Here is a 17,389-nt window from a genome sequence, read left to right as displayed (position 1 = left end):
GGAAACTGCGAATTTTTGGGGGCATATCTGCCTGAATTTCAGACGCTACACTTGGAGAAAAAATTATATAGTCCCCTGAAGAGATCTTTTGTCGTGTTGAATTAATTTACTTGTGGACAAAAAGAAAGTTCCCACCAAAACATGATGATTTTCGTAGTAGTAATTGTTCTCGTGAGACATTTTTATGTCTTTCGGGTAAATACATTCGTTCTACAGAGAATTATATGAGGCTCCGGTTTTATCAAGTCAATGTTATTGAGTAGTGTATATCTTTATCCAATAAACACTTGTAATTTCCATGGAACAAATGATAATTTCACGAGGAAACTACAATTTTCTTGCCGATAACTGTGTTATTGTCAAAACTAAATAATTTCGAGGGGACAATTTTTTTGGGAAAAAAATATTCTTTCCTCGTCAATGTATTCTTTCTATGGTATAAACCTATGGAGTTCTCTCAGATCAAATGATTGTCGTACAATAGATTATATTTTTTCCTGTCAACAGTTGGAATTCTTCTAGGGATATTTCTGATGATCACGACGAAAATGTAATTTTTGTGAAAGATATTAAATTTTTTTCTATCAAGTTGGTTAATTTCGCGCAAGTAAATCTGTTCTGTTAATTCTGAGGTAATTTTTTCCCTCAGTGTCGCTGCATCCCATCCCCTTGAACTGCAGTCAATTACGTATTCCGCCAATTTCAACGAAATTTAATATTTGCTATCAATTTCTTCCTCCATCAATACCACAAATTCGCCATCACTGATTAATCAGAACCCTTTTCATTCCGCATTTACTCTATCATAACAAAACTCGATAGATTCCTCATTTAATTTACATGCGTGCATGAAACGCCTACTTCCCATTTGGAAATTACCGGTTCAGTCCTTTGAAAAGCTAGCGGCGTCCAATCTCATTTCATCAAATTTGGTGTAATGGCTACATGAGATACATAATTACCTATACACTGTTGGTCATTTTTGATTTAAATTTTCGATGCACCTGGGAATTTGTATAGCATTTTAATTTCACTGAAATTTCAAGGGATTTCGTGATTGAACGTTTTAATTATTTGAATTATTTGAATTTCAATTTAATTATTCCGTGACAAATGATAGAAATCAGGAAAATTCATCAGAATATCTTTTAAAACTCCATATTGGTTGGAAATTCAGCATAATTTTGCACAGAATATTCATGTGCTGAGTGAAAAATAAGAAATGTAAAAAAAAGGAATTTTCCTTATTCTGTCAATTTTCCACGAAAGTTTGAAATTAAATTTACAATTCCCATTGCCTTTTCCATCAAAATGTAAATTTTAAATGACGAAATTCCTCTAAATTTCATTGAAACCTCAAATTACAAATTTTTAAATTCAACAGCAAGACAAATTCACAAAAGGCAAGAGATATTTCCATTTAACAAAAATATAGACCTTGAATCAGATAAATTCATTTGAATATTTTCTTAAATTTTATAATGAAAATTCAAGTAAATTAATAAATTTTTGTCTGGAATTCCCACTTCCCCTCGATGTCTCTCTCAAAATGCAAATGTTAACTGCCGAAAATCCTCAAAATTTAATTCAGTAGCGAAGTGATAAAACGGATTAAGTCAATTTCGACTATTGACCAGTTAATAAATATCTCGGAATCTAAGGCAGACAGCAAAATTTTTGTTATAACCTTTTTTGTAGAGCCGATTGAGAGCTACAACAACTGTAATCACAAAAATTTCGCTACCTTCGTTAGATTCGGAAATATTCCTCAAAAACTCAGTTGCAAAATGCAAATGTTAACTGCCGAAAATCCTCAAAATTTAATTCAGTAGCGAAGTGGTAAAACGGATTAAGTCAATTTCGACTATTGACCAGTTAATAAATATCTCGGAATCTAAGGCAGATAGCAAAATTTTTGTTATAACCTTTTTTGTAGAGCCGATTGAGAGCTACAACAACTGTAATCACAAAAATTTCGCTACCTTCGTTAGATTCGGAAATATTCCTCAAAAACTCAGTTGCAAAATGCAAATGTTAACTGCCGAAAATCCTCAAAATTTAATTCAGTAGCGAAGTGGTAAAACGGTATAAGTCAATTTTGACTATTGACCAATTAATAAATATCTCGGAATCTAAGGCAGACAGCAAAATTTTTGTTATAACCTTTTTTGTAGAGCCGATTGAGAGCTACAACAACTGTAATCACAAAAATTTCGCTACCTTCGTTAGATTCGGAAATATTCCTCAAAAACTCAGTTGCAAAATGCAAATGTTAACTGCCGAAAATCCTCAAAATTTAATTCAGTAGCGAAGTGGTAAAACGGATTAAGTCAATTTCGACTATTGACCAGTTAATAAATATCTCGGAATCTAAGGCAGATAGCAAAATTTTTGTTATAACCTTTTTTGTAGAGCCGATTGAGAGCTACAACAAATGTAATCACAAAAATTTCGCTACCTTCGTTAGATTCGGAAATATTCCTCAAAAACTCAATTGGGAGATAAGTCGACTTAAACCAATTGACCACTTGGCTGCTGAATTAAAACCGTCACTCCCTAGAAATCCAGAACCTCCACCCAACCGAGCCCCGAGTATCAGCAAGACAAATCTACAAAAGACGAACCATCCTTCCCCGCGCAAAAAGACAAGAAGAAAAACCATTCTCCAACAACTAGTTTCCGCCATTCTCTCTCCTCTAATAACCGTGAATTTTTTCTTTCCTCGATAGAAATAGTTTCCTCCTTTGAACTGGGATATTTTTCCCGGGGTATTTTCTGTCATTTGGTGTATGGAGCGCACTCAAATATCGGATTTGCCAGGAGAAGAACAGGTGGAACAATTCCCAAGCTCGTGGGCTCCTCCGGACTCTTCGATTACTATCTTGATCCCTCTTCGCCCCCTGTCCACGTCGCTTCCCTCGCTTTTTCTGTTTCACCGCCGAGGATTCCCCGTCAGATTTCTCCTCCACCCTGCGAAAATCACCTCTATCCCGCTCGCCACCCCCTCGTCGTCCAGTCGCAAAGCTCACGTTCCACCGGGGCGACGGTAACAAGGACAAGTTGTTCCACGCTGAGAAACGGGGAGGATTCGAACTCCGTTGGGACCATTTTTCCTCCTCCCAGGGCCGTCCAACCCCGTCTGCAGAGACGATGACACAGTCTCAAATACGCGTCCCTATATACTTCCTACATTTTTCCTTTATCTTTTTTTTCCCCCACGTTCCAATTCCAATGTAGAATGGTGAAGTCACTGGGGCTCACGATATGCGTTTTTCTGACTTGCAAATAAAGAAGAATGGGAGATTGAGGATGGAGGAAAGAGGGTTACCTTTATCACACGATACAGGAGGTTTTTCCACCCTCTTATTTATTCTATTTGGAGAGAGAGGAGGATGAAGAGTTGCTCGAGGGAGTTGGGGTGAGCCTGGCGACGCGCGAGGGGTTGGGAGGTAATTAGGAATATGTTTTTCAGGACTGCGAGGAAATTGTTTGGGAAATGGGGGTTTGTGGAATTTTTAGGAGGTGAGGGGCAGGGCTAGAACATTAGGCTTGAAAGTTCGAGTGGAAACGCTTGAAATTTTTAAGAACGACAATGTTATACGAAGTCTTTCAATAATTAAGAGAGAATATTTTTTTAAAAATGTTGAAAATAGGGAAAATAGGTGACAATTTTACTGAATTCTCAATCTATTGTCCAAGTGTTAGAAAAATAGTCTTGAAATTTCGAGTGGAAAAGCTTGAATTTTTTAACAAACACAATTTTCCATGCCGAATTCCGGACGTTTTTATCGCGTTCAAGTTCCACTGAAATTTTAGGAAATCTTGTCTTTAAAAATTCAGAATTTCCTGGAAAAATCAAACAGAAATGCGATTTAGGGGGGGAAAACATAATGAAATTTCAGATGTCACTGAAAATTCAATGTAATTTGACACTGAATATTCATATTAGATTGGAAATTCAAATAAATTAAGGCATTCATGTCTTTATGCCGCTTAAAATTCTGGAATTTTCCTGAACTTTTATTGAATCCTGAAATTTCATAACCATTTTTTCCCTAAATTCGATTCAATGTCCCTCTCATGAGATTTACTATAATATATTCCATAAAATTTCAAAAAATTTCTAGCAGTGCAGGAGGATAATTTTTGCATCCATAGATGTGTTTTTGCTACCGAAAGAATCGTAGAATATCCTCCACAGACAGGAATTTTTTCATTCGAATTATATTTTTATCCAATTTTTCTCTCCAAGTACAATCATCCAGTTGCTTTCCTCAACTGCAAAAAAATTATAACAATCCCTTCTCACAGTATTTCAGATACAGAATTTCTTGTACCTGACACCCTAACTTCTCGTCTACTCAAGTACTTTGAAATGTCCCTCATCGTCTCTTACAATTTCACATATAACAAAACCGTCTTCCCTCGGCGTTGTGGGCCAAATGGTCGCGTCACGAAGAAACTTTTCATTAAAATGGCAGGAGGGCGACGCGCGCGCACGGGACCTCGTGTTTCGCACGTCCGACACGGACCAATCTGCATAATCCAAGTTTGCCTGAAGCACTGTTCCCATAGTCTCGACTCACGTACAACTTCTCTCCGTCTTTTCCCCCCAGCCCCGGCCGTTTCTCTCTCTCCAAAAACCATATACTTTATTCTCATTTCATTCGCACAACCCTCACACCAGATCTTCCCTCCACCCCCGCCCCTCCGCCTCTCGATTTCGTTCAATTCTCCTTGTTTCCTTCTCACAAACTACTCCAGCAGTTTCTATAACCCACGTTTTGTACTTACGACTTAACACGACGCGTGATATTCCTCTCACGACATTTCCATTGTCGTTGCCGCCGTTTATTCTCATAAAATTCGGAAACGAGAGTGGACCTGGGGGGATGAGTGCCAGGTATGGAGGAAATAGAAACAAATGCTGGGTTAAAGTAGCTCTACCCTTCGGCCGGGCAACGCTGTACTTTCGGATATTTTCGGTTTTCAAATTTTTCAACTAAATTGCATGGAAAAAATTTGAAAAAATTCGTACCCAGTCAGTATTATCTAAATTAAATTCCGCAAAATATGGATATTCTTTCAAACATTTCCCTCTTATGGAAAAATAATAAAACTTGGATTATTTTTTATGAGGTGTCAAGAAAATTCTTGATTTTTTCACATCTAATGAAAAAAAATTCAGATTTTAATCTTTGATTACAATGGAAATGTTTATTTTCACGTAAGACACTGACACTGACTGGGTTAAATCCTGATTTTTGAACATTTCTTCTTTGGAAAACCAAAAGGATAATTACATTGAGAAAGAAATTAGAAAAATAATTTAAAAATAGTAATTGGGGTAGGAATCATCAAATACCTTTCGTGCCATGAAAAATTACGGAATTATAATTTTTCAGCCGCAAGAAGTTGAGAATTCTACACTCACGCTGAATTTTCCATCAATTCACAATTTAAGAATAATATTGACCCGAAGTTTCCTCATTTATATGAATTCTCCTGGAATAATTGAATTGAAATCTACACTTACCTTCAATTTTTCCATAAAACTTTGATTTTTCATCGAAGAAATTCCTAGAAATTTCGGTGGAACCGCAAAGTGACAAAAATTTTCATGAATTGAACCGGGAAAATGTCTAGTGCTCCCAACCTAAAATAATGATTGAAGTAGATCTCAAAATTATCATAAAATATCGCAGACTCCAATTGCCTTCAAATTTCCTGCATCATTCCCCCATAAATTCAATTTTATCTATTTTCTTGTAAAATTGTGATAAAAGTGTACATAAACAGGAGTATAATAACAGTTCCTCAGAATGGCTTTATACCAGCGACAGTGATAACTATCTTTCCGGCGCTCCCAACAGAGTGTCGTCCACTCTGGGAGTAAACACCAACATAAATTCGTGAACGGACCATTTGCTCGGTTTCTCCTCGAGTCATACCGCACAGAGTCATGCCTTTTACCACCGCTATCAGTGACATCATAGGAATGTCCTTTGCCTTTTAGAAGGAGCTGGAGCGTATCGACAGGAGGGAAACGGAGAAACGGTTTCCGGTCGCGTGTATTCGAACATCCGGATTATATTCATTGAATCTCAACAGTAATTTTTTTCGTCTTTCTCATGGGAAAAGAACAAGGATGGGTGACAGGTCAAATTTTTATTTTAGTTCTTATTCACTTGGTTCATCGTGACTTCAGAAAATAATTGGACTCAGTTTATGTTGGATTTCATTAAATCGAAGAGTGAGAGATGTTTTATTATTTCAACTGTTGTTTTTTTTATAGAAAATTGCATAAATTTGAGAACTTCGCATCCAACAAAATCCGAGAAATCAAGTTCATTTAAAATTCTCGTAATTCCATGAAAATTCACAGAAATCTGGAATTCCAGGGGAGATTTCCCTGAATTTTCCCGGAATAATTAACCTAAAATTTGCAGTTCCCCCGGATTTTTCCCTGAAATTATAAATTTTGAAAGACGAAAATCCTTGAAATTTCCGTGGAAACGTTACTTGCCAGAAATTTCCAAACCGCTTACCATAAATTTCAGTGAAAAATTTCTACCAGTGCGCAAAGATCGATGGATTACCCGATGTATTTACCGTAAATTCCGCGTGATCAAAACTCGTTCTAAGTCTCAATGTATATGCGAGTTCTCATTTACGATACAACCGGCAACGTGCGCCATTAATTCACTCATGGGAGTAAAATCACCGCAAATGATAACACTTAACGCCGGGACTGTTTGGATTAGTCATTAGTTGCCATTAGAATTTTTATAATCATCTCTCCTCATGAAAACGGAAAACCTGTTTTACGTGAGCGGTCGAGTGCAGGTATGAGCGATCGATGTGTGCATTCGCCGACACGTCCTTGTCGACCTTCTCACGGATTGTTCTCCCGGTGGATCCAAAATCGGAGAGTGAGCCGTGTATCACGAGGAACATCGGCATACGCCCCGATCTGTTAACACGAGACCAAGCGTTGGCAGGCGTGTTATGTTGTACAGGGCACCCACTGTGTTCTTGTATGACTGCCACAGACGTGTTACAGTGGTTTCAAAGTCTCTGTGTCAATGACAATGTGGTATATCATATCTGCAGGAATTTAGTTTCTATAGAACTATTAATTCATTTAATCATTTATTCGATCAACTAATTCATTAATTTATTCATTTATTAATTCATTCAAACATTCGCTTCATTTTGAATTATTTAATGAAACGTGTGGACTCGTATTCAATAAAAATTCAAGTCAAAGTATTAGATTCAATTCATAAGTAACCTCTGGGATTTTGTTGGATGTGAAGTTTTCAAATTTATGCAATTTTCCATGAAAAATTCATGGAATTACGAAAATTTTCAATGGATCCCCAGAAAATTCAGGAGAATTTGGCGGTGAATATTCATTTTTAGGAAATGGGGACTTAAATTTTCAAAGGAACTTGAAATTTCATCGACTTTTTTCCCCTTAAATTGAATTCAAGGTCTTTCTCCGGAAAATTCAGCAAAATTTTTTAAAGTGTGAACTGGAATTCGGAAAAATCACTTTTTGAATTTCAGATTCCTCTAGATTTTCAGTGAATTTCCTCAAGAATCCCGAAATTCCAAGAATTTTGAAGGAATTCCGTGAAAATTCAAGGGGATTCGGCAGTAAATATTGATTTCCATTCGGAAATTCATGTAAATTGTGGAAATTCACCTAAATTGTCAAATTTCCGTCCTCCTGTGGCTAATAAATTGGGACTAGTTGAAAAAGTGTCTGGGATTAGGACGATTTTGTTCCTGTTCTCAAGTTAAGACCCTAAGACATGTATATTAACACTCCTGGGAGAATGGATTCTGCGAATGTGTCAGCGAATGCCTCCAGCCGAAATGCAGGGCAAAATGGAGGCGTTGATCAGTGGACAAAGAGACGGAGCCGATATGTACATAACGTATTTTGCATATACGGACTGGTCAGACGTGCCCTCACGGATCGGTAATAATCGTTGAATTTACCAATGTTAATTCGAATGCATACGACAAACGTTAAATCTGGGGTGAATCACCGATGTAGTCGAGGTGGGTAAATATATCGGGAAATGACCGGTGTCTCCGGGGAATTGTTGGCGAATTATGCATTATTTGTGGGGCACTGCAGCAGTGGATATTTTTTGAGTTTTGGGGTGATTGGGAGATTAATTTTGACGTTGGGACTTTGATTTGGGGGTGATTGTCATTTTATGAGGTTATGGCGGGGATTGAAAGAGATTGAACTTTTTTGATTATTATGGAAATCAGCAGAATGATGATGAATATTGGAAACGAGATTGAAGCGGGTTTTACGTCGCTTTTCGGCTGTAGAAAACCGACCTGATTCTGAACGTTTTCACTCTACGTTAGTCGGAAATACGTCTGGTTTTAGTCGGTTTCTGGTCGTCTCTTTTTCGAATAAATTGAAAATGGATAAAAGAACGAATGAATGAATTATTAATAATAAACTAACGGAGGCAATCGTGCAATGTAATTCCTTGCTCATCGTGAATTATCACAGGAATGTCGGACAAAACGAACCGTTCCGGGAACACCAGTCCCTCGATTCCATAATTAAAACCTCAATAATCAATCCCCATTCACAAGATTCGAGCCACGTAATATGGCAGTGTTTCAAATTTAATGAAAGTAGGAAAAAATTAACCGAAGACCTTGCGTTTAATATTACATCATTCCCAGCTGACATTCATGTCCACCATTACTAATTATTTTCAAATTTCCCATTAAAAATTACATCACCGTTGAATTACAAACTCAATTAATTTATGTATTGTAAAATATAGTATTCACTACCTATTTTTTTTTAAAACAATCATATTTAAAATTAAATTTTTTGTTTTAAAAAACATTAATCAATTCCCTAAAAATAAAAAAAAATACCGTCAGACCCAACAAATCAAAGAGCCCCCCCCCCCTTAATAAATCGATAGCTGAATTACAAACTGAATTAATAGATGTATTATAAAATATAGTATTCACTACCTATATTTTTTTTAAAAACAATCATATTTAAAATAAAATTTTTTGTTTTAAAAAACACCAATCAATTCCCTAAAAATAAAAAAAAAAAACCGTCAGATCCAGCAAATCAAAGATCCCCCCTCCCCCGATAATAAATCGATACCTGAATTACAAACTGAATTAATCTGTGTATTGTAAAATGTAATATTCACTACCTATTTTTTTTTAAAAACAATCATATTTAAAATTAAATTTTTTGTTTTAAAAAACATCAATCAATTCCCTAAAAATAAAAAAAAATACCGTCAGACCCAGCAAATCAAAGATCCCCCCTCCCCCGATAATAAATCGATACCTGAATTACAAACTGAATTAATCTGTGTATTGTAAAATGTAATATTCACTACCTATTTTTTTTTAAAAACAATCATATTTAAAATTAAATTTTTTGTTTTAAAAAACATCAATCAATTCCCTAAAAATAAAAAAAAATACCGTCAGACCCAGCAAATCAAAGATCCCCCCTCCCCCGATAATAAATCGATACCTGAATTACAAACTGAATTAATCTGTGTATTGTAAAATGTAATATTCACTACCTATTTTTTTTTAAAAACAATCATATTTAAAATTAAATTTTTTGTTTTAAAAAACATCAATCAATTCCCTAAAAATAAAAAAAAATACCGTCAGACCCAGCAAATCAAAGATCCCCCCTCCCCCGATAATAAATCGATACCTGAATTACAAACTGAATTAATCTGTGTATTGTAAAATGTAATATTCACTACCTATTTTTTTTTAAAAACAATCATATTTAAAATTAAATTTTTTGTTTTAAAAAACATCAATCAATTCCCTAAAAATAAAAAAAAATACCGTCAGACCCAGCAAATCAAAGATCCCCCCTCCCCCGATAATAAATCGATACCTGAATTACAAACTGAATTAATCTGTGTATTGTAAAATGTAATATTCACTACCTATTTTTTTTTAAAAACAATCATATTTAAAATTAAATTTTTTGTTTTAAAAAACATCAATCAATTCCCTAAAAATAAAAAAAAATACCGTCAGACCCAGCAAATCAAAGATCCCCCCTCCCCCGATAATAAATCGATACCTGAATTACAAACTGAATTAATCTGTGTATTGTAAAATGTAATATTCACTACCTATTTTTTTTTAAAAACAATCATATTTAAAATTAAATTTTTTGTTTTAAAAAACATCAATCAATTCCCTAAAAATAAAAAAATAAATACCATCAGACCCAGCAAATCAAAGATCCCCCTGCCCTCGATAATAAATCGATACCTGAAAACACCTTACATAACATTTGATTACAAACTCATCAGCCAAGTCCCGGTACGGTACTTTCCCTCACCCAAGCACCGAGTTACTAAATCATAGAGAAGACCCGCGTGCGGATTACGCGGCCCCGGTGTGTATGTGTTATAATAACGCCGGCCCGTGTGACAGTGGGAGCGAGACAAACAGAGAAGAGTGTGCCCGAGAATAAGCGAAGACGGCCGAACAGTGCCCGAGCGCGTAGGGATGGTGGTGAGCGAGCCAGCGTGCGCCAGAGTTGGCTCTGCCTCAATTCAATAGCCTCAGTACCGAGCCGTCACGGGTCAGGTCTCGACGTGTGGTCTGCTCATGATTTTCCAATCGTGAGGCGATACTCACGGACCAAAACAGCCATCAAACCCCCGCCAAAATGATTTAATCCCCGATTCTCTCAATTTTTTTTCGCATTTATGAGTCGAATGAACGAGCGAATTGTCATGTGCAGAAGCAATTGGTGATGACAGGTGAACGCAACTCCTTGAAAAAAGGCTAGTCCCCCGCGTTTAATCGATCGATCGATGAATGGATGCCACGATCAAAGACAACTGACACCCAAAGAGAAATACAACTGAACCCAATCGCACTCGAGCGAATTCAGACAGTGAAAATCAAACGTTCGATCAAGCCAAGTGTATAATCATCATTGCAGTGCAATATTTTCCCCGAAAAAACCAATGCATATGCATCAGTGTTTCAAACCACGTTGCTACACTCTCCGTGTTTCGTTTATTGAATAACCAATTGATAATCCCGCCACATGCGCACAACACGTGAAATATCGTTGCGCGATGCATGCGCAAAGTTTTCAGTGGTAAAGTGGTGGGTAAAGTGAAACTCGCTGAATTTAATTGCAACTGAATTCGCATAATTAAACGCGCCGGTGTGTAGACACGTATAAATACGACGATTCAACCCTTATCCGGGAGTTGTGCTTGAACAGTGGTTGAATAGACTGAGGATATCAAATTGGTTTCGTGCTTTAGCAACTTTTTGGAATGGGATTATCAGGCTCACCTGAGGCTGCCTAGTTTCTCCGTCACGCTGACATCTTATTTACATTCATCATCGGAGAGAACCCCCCTCCCTCCCCCCCCCCCCNCCCCCCCGGATGAATGGAGAATCAACCCCATGCACTCTCGTAACGGCACGGGAATATCGACGCAAGTGATCAAAAACCTATCATTTACATTTATCTACATGAAGCGACAGTAGTTTTTTGATCGATTGTAGCGAGTTCCACTGGCTCTCAAACGGCCAATAAATCACTTGATTTTCAGTCCAGGGGGTTATTCGGTGTACGGTGGAAACAAGTGAAAAAGAAAAAATCGGAAATAACGTTGGAGCATTGACTGTCACTGAATCCGTTGGGACGCACACGGCAAAATCAACGTCGATCAATTTATACGGTTGAAGGGGCATGAACAAAAGAGAGATAACGAATGTTGGAAAAACATTACAGTAAACTCAAATGTTCGTTAACCAAATATTTTGTTTTGAATTCAATTGTTGGGTGGCGTTTCTAGAAGCGAATTTTTAATTGACATTTAGGCGTCTGGCTTCGGTGACAACAATTTGACCGAAAGTTTTGACTTTGAATTAAGGAAATTAGTTTTGTTATCAATTGAAATCGACACTTGGCAAAAGGGAGATAGCGAATGTTGGAAGAACATTGCAATAAACTCAAATGTTCGTTAACGAGTGGCAGAATGGAATGGCAGCCATCAAGAGGCGAATTTTTAGTTGACATGTAGGCGTCTGAGTTCGGTGACAACAATTTGACCGAAAGTTTTGACTTTGAATTAAGGAAATTAGTTTTGTTATCAATTGGAATCGGCACTTGGCAAAAGAAGATAACGAGTGTTGGAAAATTATTAGAATAAGCTCAAATGTTTGTTAACCAGATATTTTATTCTGAATTCAATTGTTGGTTGTAATTTCTCTGGAAATCGCAGTCGTCAAGAAGAGAATGTTTAATTGACATTTGATTTTGAATTAGTGAAATTACTTATGTCAGTTAATAGGAGAGAGATAACGAATGTTGGAAGAACATTACAGTGAACTCAAATGTTTGTTAACCAGATACTTTATTTTGGAATCAATTGTAGTTTGTCGTTCGTCTGGGAGTCGGAGTCATCGCGAAGCGAGTGAATTGGGGGAGAATTGTGGAAAAATCCGATGACAAACCTGAAGAATGAGATGGGAGGGTCGTAGCAGCGGCCGGGAGAGCCCTCGTTGGCAATTACTGGGACTCATCTTGCCCGACAATGCTCAGAGGCGTCTGAGCGGAGTTTGACCAAGAGGCCTCGAGTGCTGGGAAGAGGAGAAATAACTACCGGAGGAGCAATCGGCGGTTGCAATCGTGTACATGTGACAAGTATTTGTGCCAGTGTGTGGATAAAACGTGTGGGGTGGAACCAAGGGCAATATGAGGTGGTGTATAGCGGTGATTTACGTATTGGGGGTTGTTGGTGGACGGGGTCAGGAGCTGCAGGATTTGGACAAGCCTGGTGAGTTGAATTTATCTGGAAATTTCTGTCAAGTTTACACTGAGACTGGCGAAAAGCTCGACGAATTGTTAATAATAAACTAATCGAGGCGATCACTTCCGTTCATTTCACATTATCATAATCTAGTGGACAATAAAGGGGGCGGGATAGTCAGTTTGTATTGATACCTCAATTTATACAGATCGTTAGGTTTTCATTGTCAGCTTTATCAGATAATTATAGAATTCATCATATTTTCGGTCGAGAATTGCAATGATTTCTTTATTATATAGTCACTCTAATAGTATATCAATATTGGCACAGTTAATGGTTGTTAACTCGGGACTTGGAAGAATTTCCAAGACACCAAAAACCCATCTCAGCTGTAGAATTCAATCTTAGACTATTCCCCATCGAACTTGGGATTAGTTAGACCTGAAACCGGCACTTGGAAAATTCTGCCGATTGCGTGCGATCCCCTAAACCTTAAGTCCCAAATTCTCTTGTGCGCAATCGAATATTTCACCAGTTTCAGCTTCATGGAATTCTGAGGCTGAAACTGGTCAACAATTCGCTTTGCTCGTACGATTGTTTGGCCCTTAATCCCTCTAAAACCCCCCAAATTGAGTATTCCCTTCCCGAATATGCGACTAGTTTCTGCTCAATGATTTCAGGGGATAACTGAGATAGTTTGAAAGCCATCGTCAGATATTCCCTGTCGATAATAGTGAGTTCCTTTGCCACCTTTGGCAGAGGTTTCCCCAGCCCGCGGTTGCTTTGAAAGCTGTTACATTTTGGTTATAATGCAAAGCCAAAATCGATTATTGGAATCTTTGATTCATGCATGGGAAATTTGATAATCTTTCGTGAGGGCTTGCGTTGTTATCCTCCCTGCAATAAGTTCAATAACTTCATTAAAACTTTTTGGATTACAATTATTGACTTTGGAATTGGGGTTCATCCCGGGCTGCGAGACGTTAAATGGACGGGAAAATATTGTGGTCGGATAATTTAATGCGCTGGGAAAACCGGTCGGCATTGCTGCCTTATGCTAATTAATCTCGCACTTGGTCGGCAAAACGTGTTACTCAACAGGCACTAGGCTGTGACGACTTGAGAGGTTCTCTTGCCTCGTAAATGTCGAGGATTCTCGAGACCGAGTACTGGGTCCAACGGTGGGATCATTACGGCTCCATGTGTGTAGTTGTTTTTTCGTGTTTCAACGGCCGAAAATTTGGAGTTTTTATGGGACCATTCGGATAACGTGGGCTACCGCGGGATTTGATGGATCCGTTGAGTCTTGGAGAATGCGGTACGATGATGTTATCTTAATTAGACGAGTCACTTCACGTTGTTTACGACTTTGATGGTGACTTTTTTTGATTGAAGGATATGGTATGTTTACATTTGTCGTTTTCTTATTTTTTTTATTGAGAAAGGGGGACATTTATGATATTGGCTCGACGTATACGGAATTCAAAGTGAATTTACGTCATTTTTAACGTCAAATGGTATTTATTCACGGGGACAATCGGTGCAAACAATAAATGCTGGAATATTTCAATGGTAATTAATTATAAATAACCTAATTAGGTTCGAATATCGTTGAATGTGAAATAACAAATTATATCGATCTGTCATCTGTTGGTCATTTGAGTTGTCTTTAAAAATTTAATCGATTTAAGAGTGGAATTGTCACTTTTTTACTTTTATATTCTGATCATCATTTTTTAACCTACACTTTTTAACCCTCATATTCTGACACTCAGTGCCTGACCCTTATATTACACTTGAGAGGGCTTGCTACAACCCGGCCTGGTACACGGAGAGAAATTTTTGATAAAAATTACCCTGCCGTTCTATAAAAGTGTATCATGAGTCATCGTTTCCTCATTTTTATCCCGAAATTTAGTAAAAATTAATATATGATGAGCAAATTCTATTCTACGTTAGAGAAATTTTATCCTGACGCATAATAAATTTTACCCTTCCAGTCCAGTAATTTTTATGTAGATAACAACGAAAATTCTAGAACTGTTGGTAAATTTTACCCTACCGGTACAGTAATTTTTACTCTACCGGCACGGTAATTTTCATTTTTATCAGGATAAAATGTCTCTAACGTAGAATAAAATTTGATCATCACATATTAATTTTTACTAAATTTCGGGATAGAAATGAGGAAACAATGACTCATGATACACTTTTACACAACGGTAGGATAATTTTTATCAAAAATTTCTCTCCGTGTACTGAAGAATCATCTTCAAATTGAAATACCCATCCCCCAATGGAGTATAAAATATTCTTGAATCCAGTATATTTTATACTTAATTCCGTAATTTTTTTCCTCCGTATATTGTCAACCCCATACAAAAACTATAAACAACTATTCATCCCCCCATCATCTGTATAAACAACAACACAAAAATAAATCCGTCTAAAATTCTCAATCCGGAAGAGGCAAACTACAGGCGAGGAGAAAAACCGTATCACAAAGGTTGATTCATTCCGGTTATAACGTAAACCCCCGGTGAATTAAAAAATGCGAATCTGCATAGAATTCATCCCTGCCTCCGGCAGGTTCACATACCCCGTCCGGGATCTCGAGCCAGTTTAATTAGACCACGCGGATGATCCCGCCGTGCGATTTATTGCCCGGCGATAATATTAAAAAACCGCTGAAAAAAATCTAAAAAACGAGAGACTCGACGCGGCAGCTTTCTCGAAGGCGTCTCGATGACGATATTGATTGCCGTTTGCCCATGAAGAACCGGTAATAAGGCGCTTCAAACGGTTTATTTTCGCTCTTCAATCGATTAACGAATGAATAAGTGTTTTCAACTTTCATCGGAGCGCTTCGAGAATTTAATCAACAATCACTACGTGAGAAAAATTGAGAGCAAAAAGTACGAGTGAGTGGGTTGAGGCTTCTTCTTATTCCCGCCCACACCATTCGGTAAAAAGATGGTGGAGATGGTTGAATAAATGAGAGACTCAGGCCAACTAATTATCTTTTTGCATGCGATCTCTGGTTGTGTCTAGAGGACTCGTTGGATAACCACGAAATCGACTTAATGGCTGGGCGATTTATCATACTCGACCTGCCCTCCAGTCAAGTTGGGGCTTGGGGGTGATATTCGCCGCGGCATAACCTGTATTCCCCCCCCCCCCTGACCGATGAGCTCAACCCGACGCCTGATTTTCAGATATTTTTTTTATTTATTTGCATTTTTTGTGCTTCATTTCTCCTGCCATTTGTTCACATAAGGGGGAGGGGGACTTTTTTATTTGAACAGAAAGGCGTATAATGTAGACGTGACGATATGACTGCGCTGGGGAATGTAAACTAACGTACAATGGCGTGCGTGGTCTCCCCTCGTCACCTACCGACCCAAACAATGCTCTGCACGTTATTCCGACATTAATCCCACCGTGTCCTGTGACATTAGCCGTCACAGGCTGATGTCACTATTATTTTTGTCTCTTTGGAAGGGACGGGGGCGACTCCTTTTATCGGGGAGGACGTCTTGGATGGCCAGCGGAGGTGCACGGAAAGAAATTTTCTCTACTTTTCTCTCCTACCGTTCTATGAAAATGTAGTCAGGAGTCATCGTTTCCCCATTTCTATCCCGAAATTTTGAGATGATACATTTAGCTGAAGCAATTACTTCATAAATTATTTAGCAATTAGTTACGTGATACAGGCTCGTTTTTTCTCCGAGTCTATGAATCATACTACGAATTGCCGGCGGAGATATCCGAGTTCCGTCGGGGATTAGCAAGTGATCGCGGAAAATTGCCGGAGTTAAACAATATATCAGTGGTTTGTACACTTGTCGAAGACGTAAAGGCGAGGAAGATGAGCAAAAACGGAAGAGATGAGAGAGAGAGAGTGAGAGGGACGGAGGGGAGAGCTTACCGCAGATTACGAGTAATCCCGGTGGATCGGGTTAGCAGTTACACGCCTTTCGGACGTTGGAAACTTGAGGGAGGGGCGAGGGGTTTAGCTTTAGCGCGTTAAAGTGTATGAGACGGAGAGGGAAAATGATCCAATCTCTCTGTGCAATCGTATTAAATATACAGTCCGATTCCCCTGAAATGACTGGGGAACTCGGAGGGTCGAGATAAGAATGGGGAAAAATCGGCGGAAGGAGATGGCGACAATTTCTCTTTTTGCCCTGAAAATGATGATTTTATTCCATAAAAACCGTTGTCTTCTGAAGGAGGGAATTAAGATTCTGGGAATCATCTGGGCGGGCGTTTCCATTCACCTGTGGATGCATTTTCTTCGCGTTTGCGGTGCGATCGGGAAGTGCGAATGACCGGGGAAATCGTTGGGGAAAAATTGAAAAAGTCGTTTTATTCTTTTATTCGGCGTAAGAATTCTCTACATTTCATGAAGAGGGAAATTTTTCTGCAAATTTTTTCCCCGTGCACCGAGAGGAATAATTATTCGATTCTTGAGGAAATTTGGATTCCGTATAGGCAGATGGACGGCTCAGAATGGCGTTTTTCCACTTCCTACACCCTATACAAGATGAATT

General features: G+C 38.1%; 1 protein-coding gene across 1 annotated transcript in view; it reads left to right on the top strand.

Moving 5' to 3' along the window:
* Positions 1 to 12,546: 12,546 nt before the first annotated feature.
* The window catches only part of LOC107036907 (hemicentin-2), an 82,668-nt gene continuing 77,825 nt past the window's right edge, over positions 12,547 to 17,389 (top strand). Inside the window, exon 1 of the mRNA XM_015255158.1 lies at positions 12,547 to 12,863. Within this exon, the coding sequence (XP_015110644.1) occupies positions 12,782 to 12,863 (82 nt within the window). The 5' untranslated portion in view covers positions 12,547 to 12,781. The remainder of the gene's footprint in view (positions 12,864 to 17,389) is intronic.

Source organism: Diachasma alloeum, unplaced genomic scaffold (assembly GCF_001412515.2).
Source record: "Diachasma alloeum isolate Michigan unplaced genomic scaffold, Dall2.0 Dall_scaffold_00212, whole genome shotgun sequence".
NCBI lineage: Eukaryota > Metazoa > Arthropoda > Insecta > Hymenoptera > Braconidae > Diachasma > Diachasma alloeum.
Note: the sequence above shows the minus strand (reverse complement) of the source record. Positions and strands in the feature narration are given on the sequence as shown.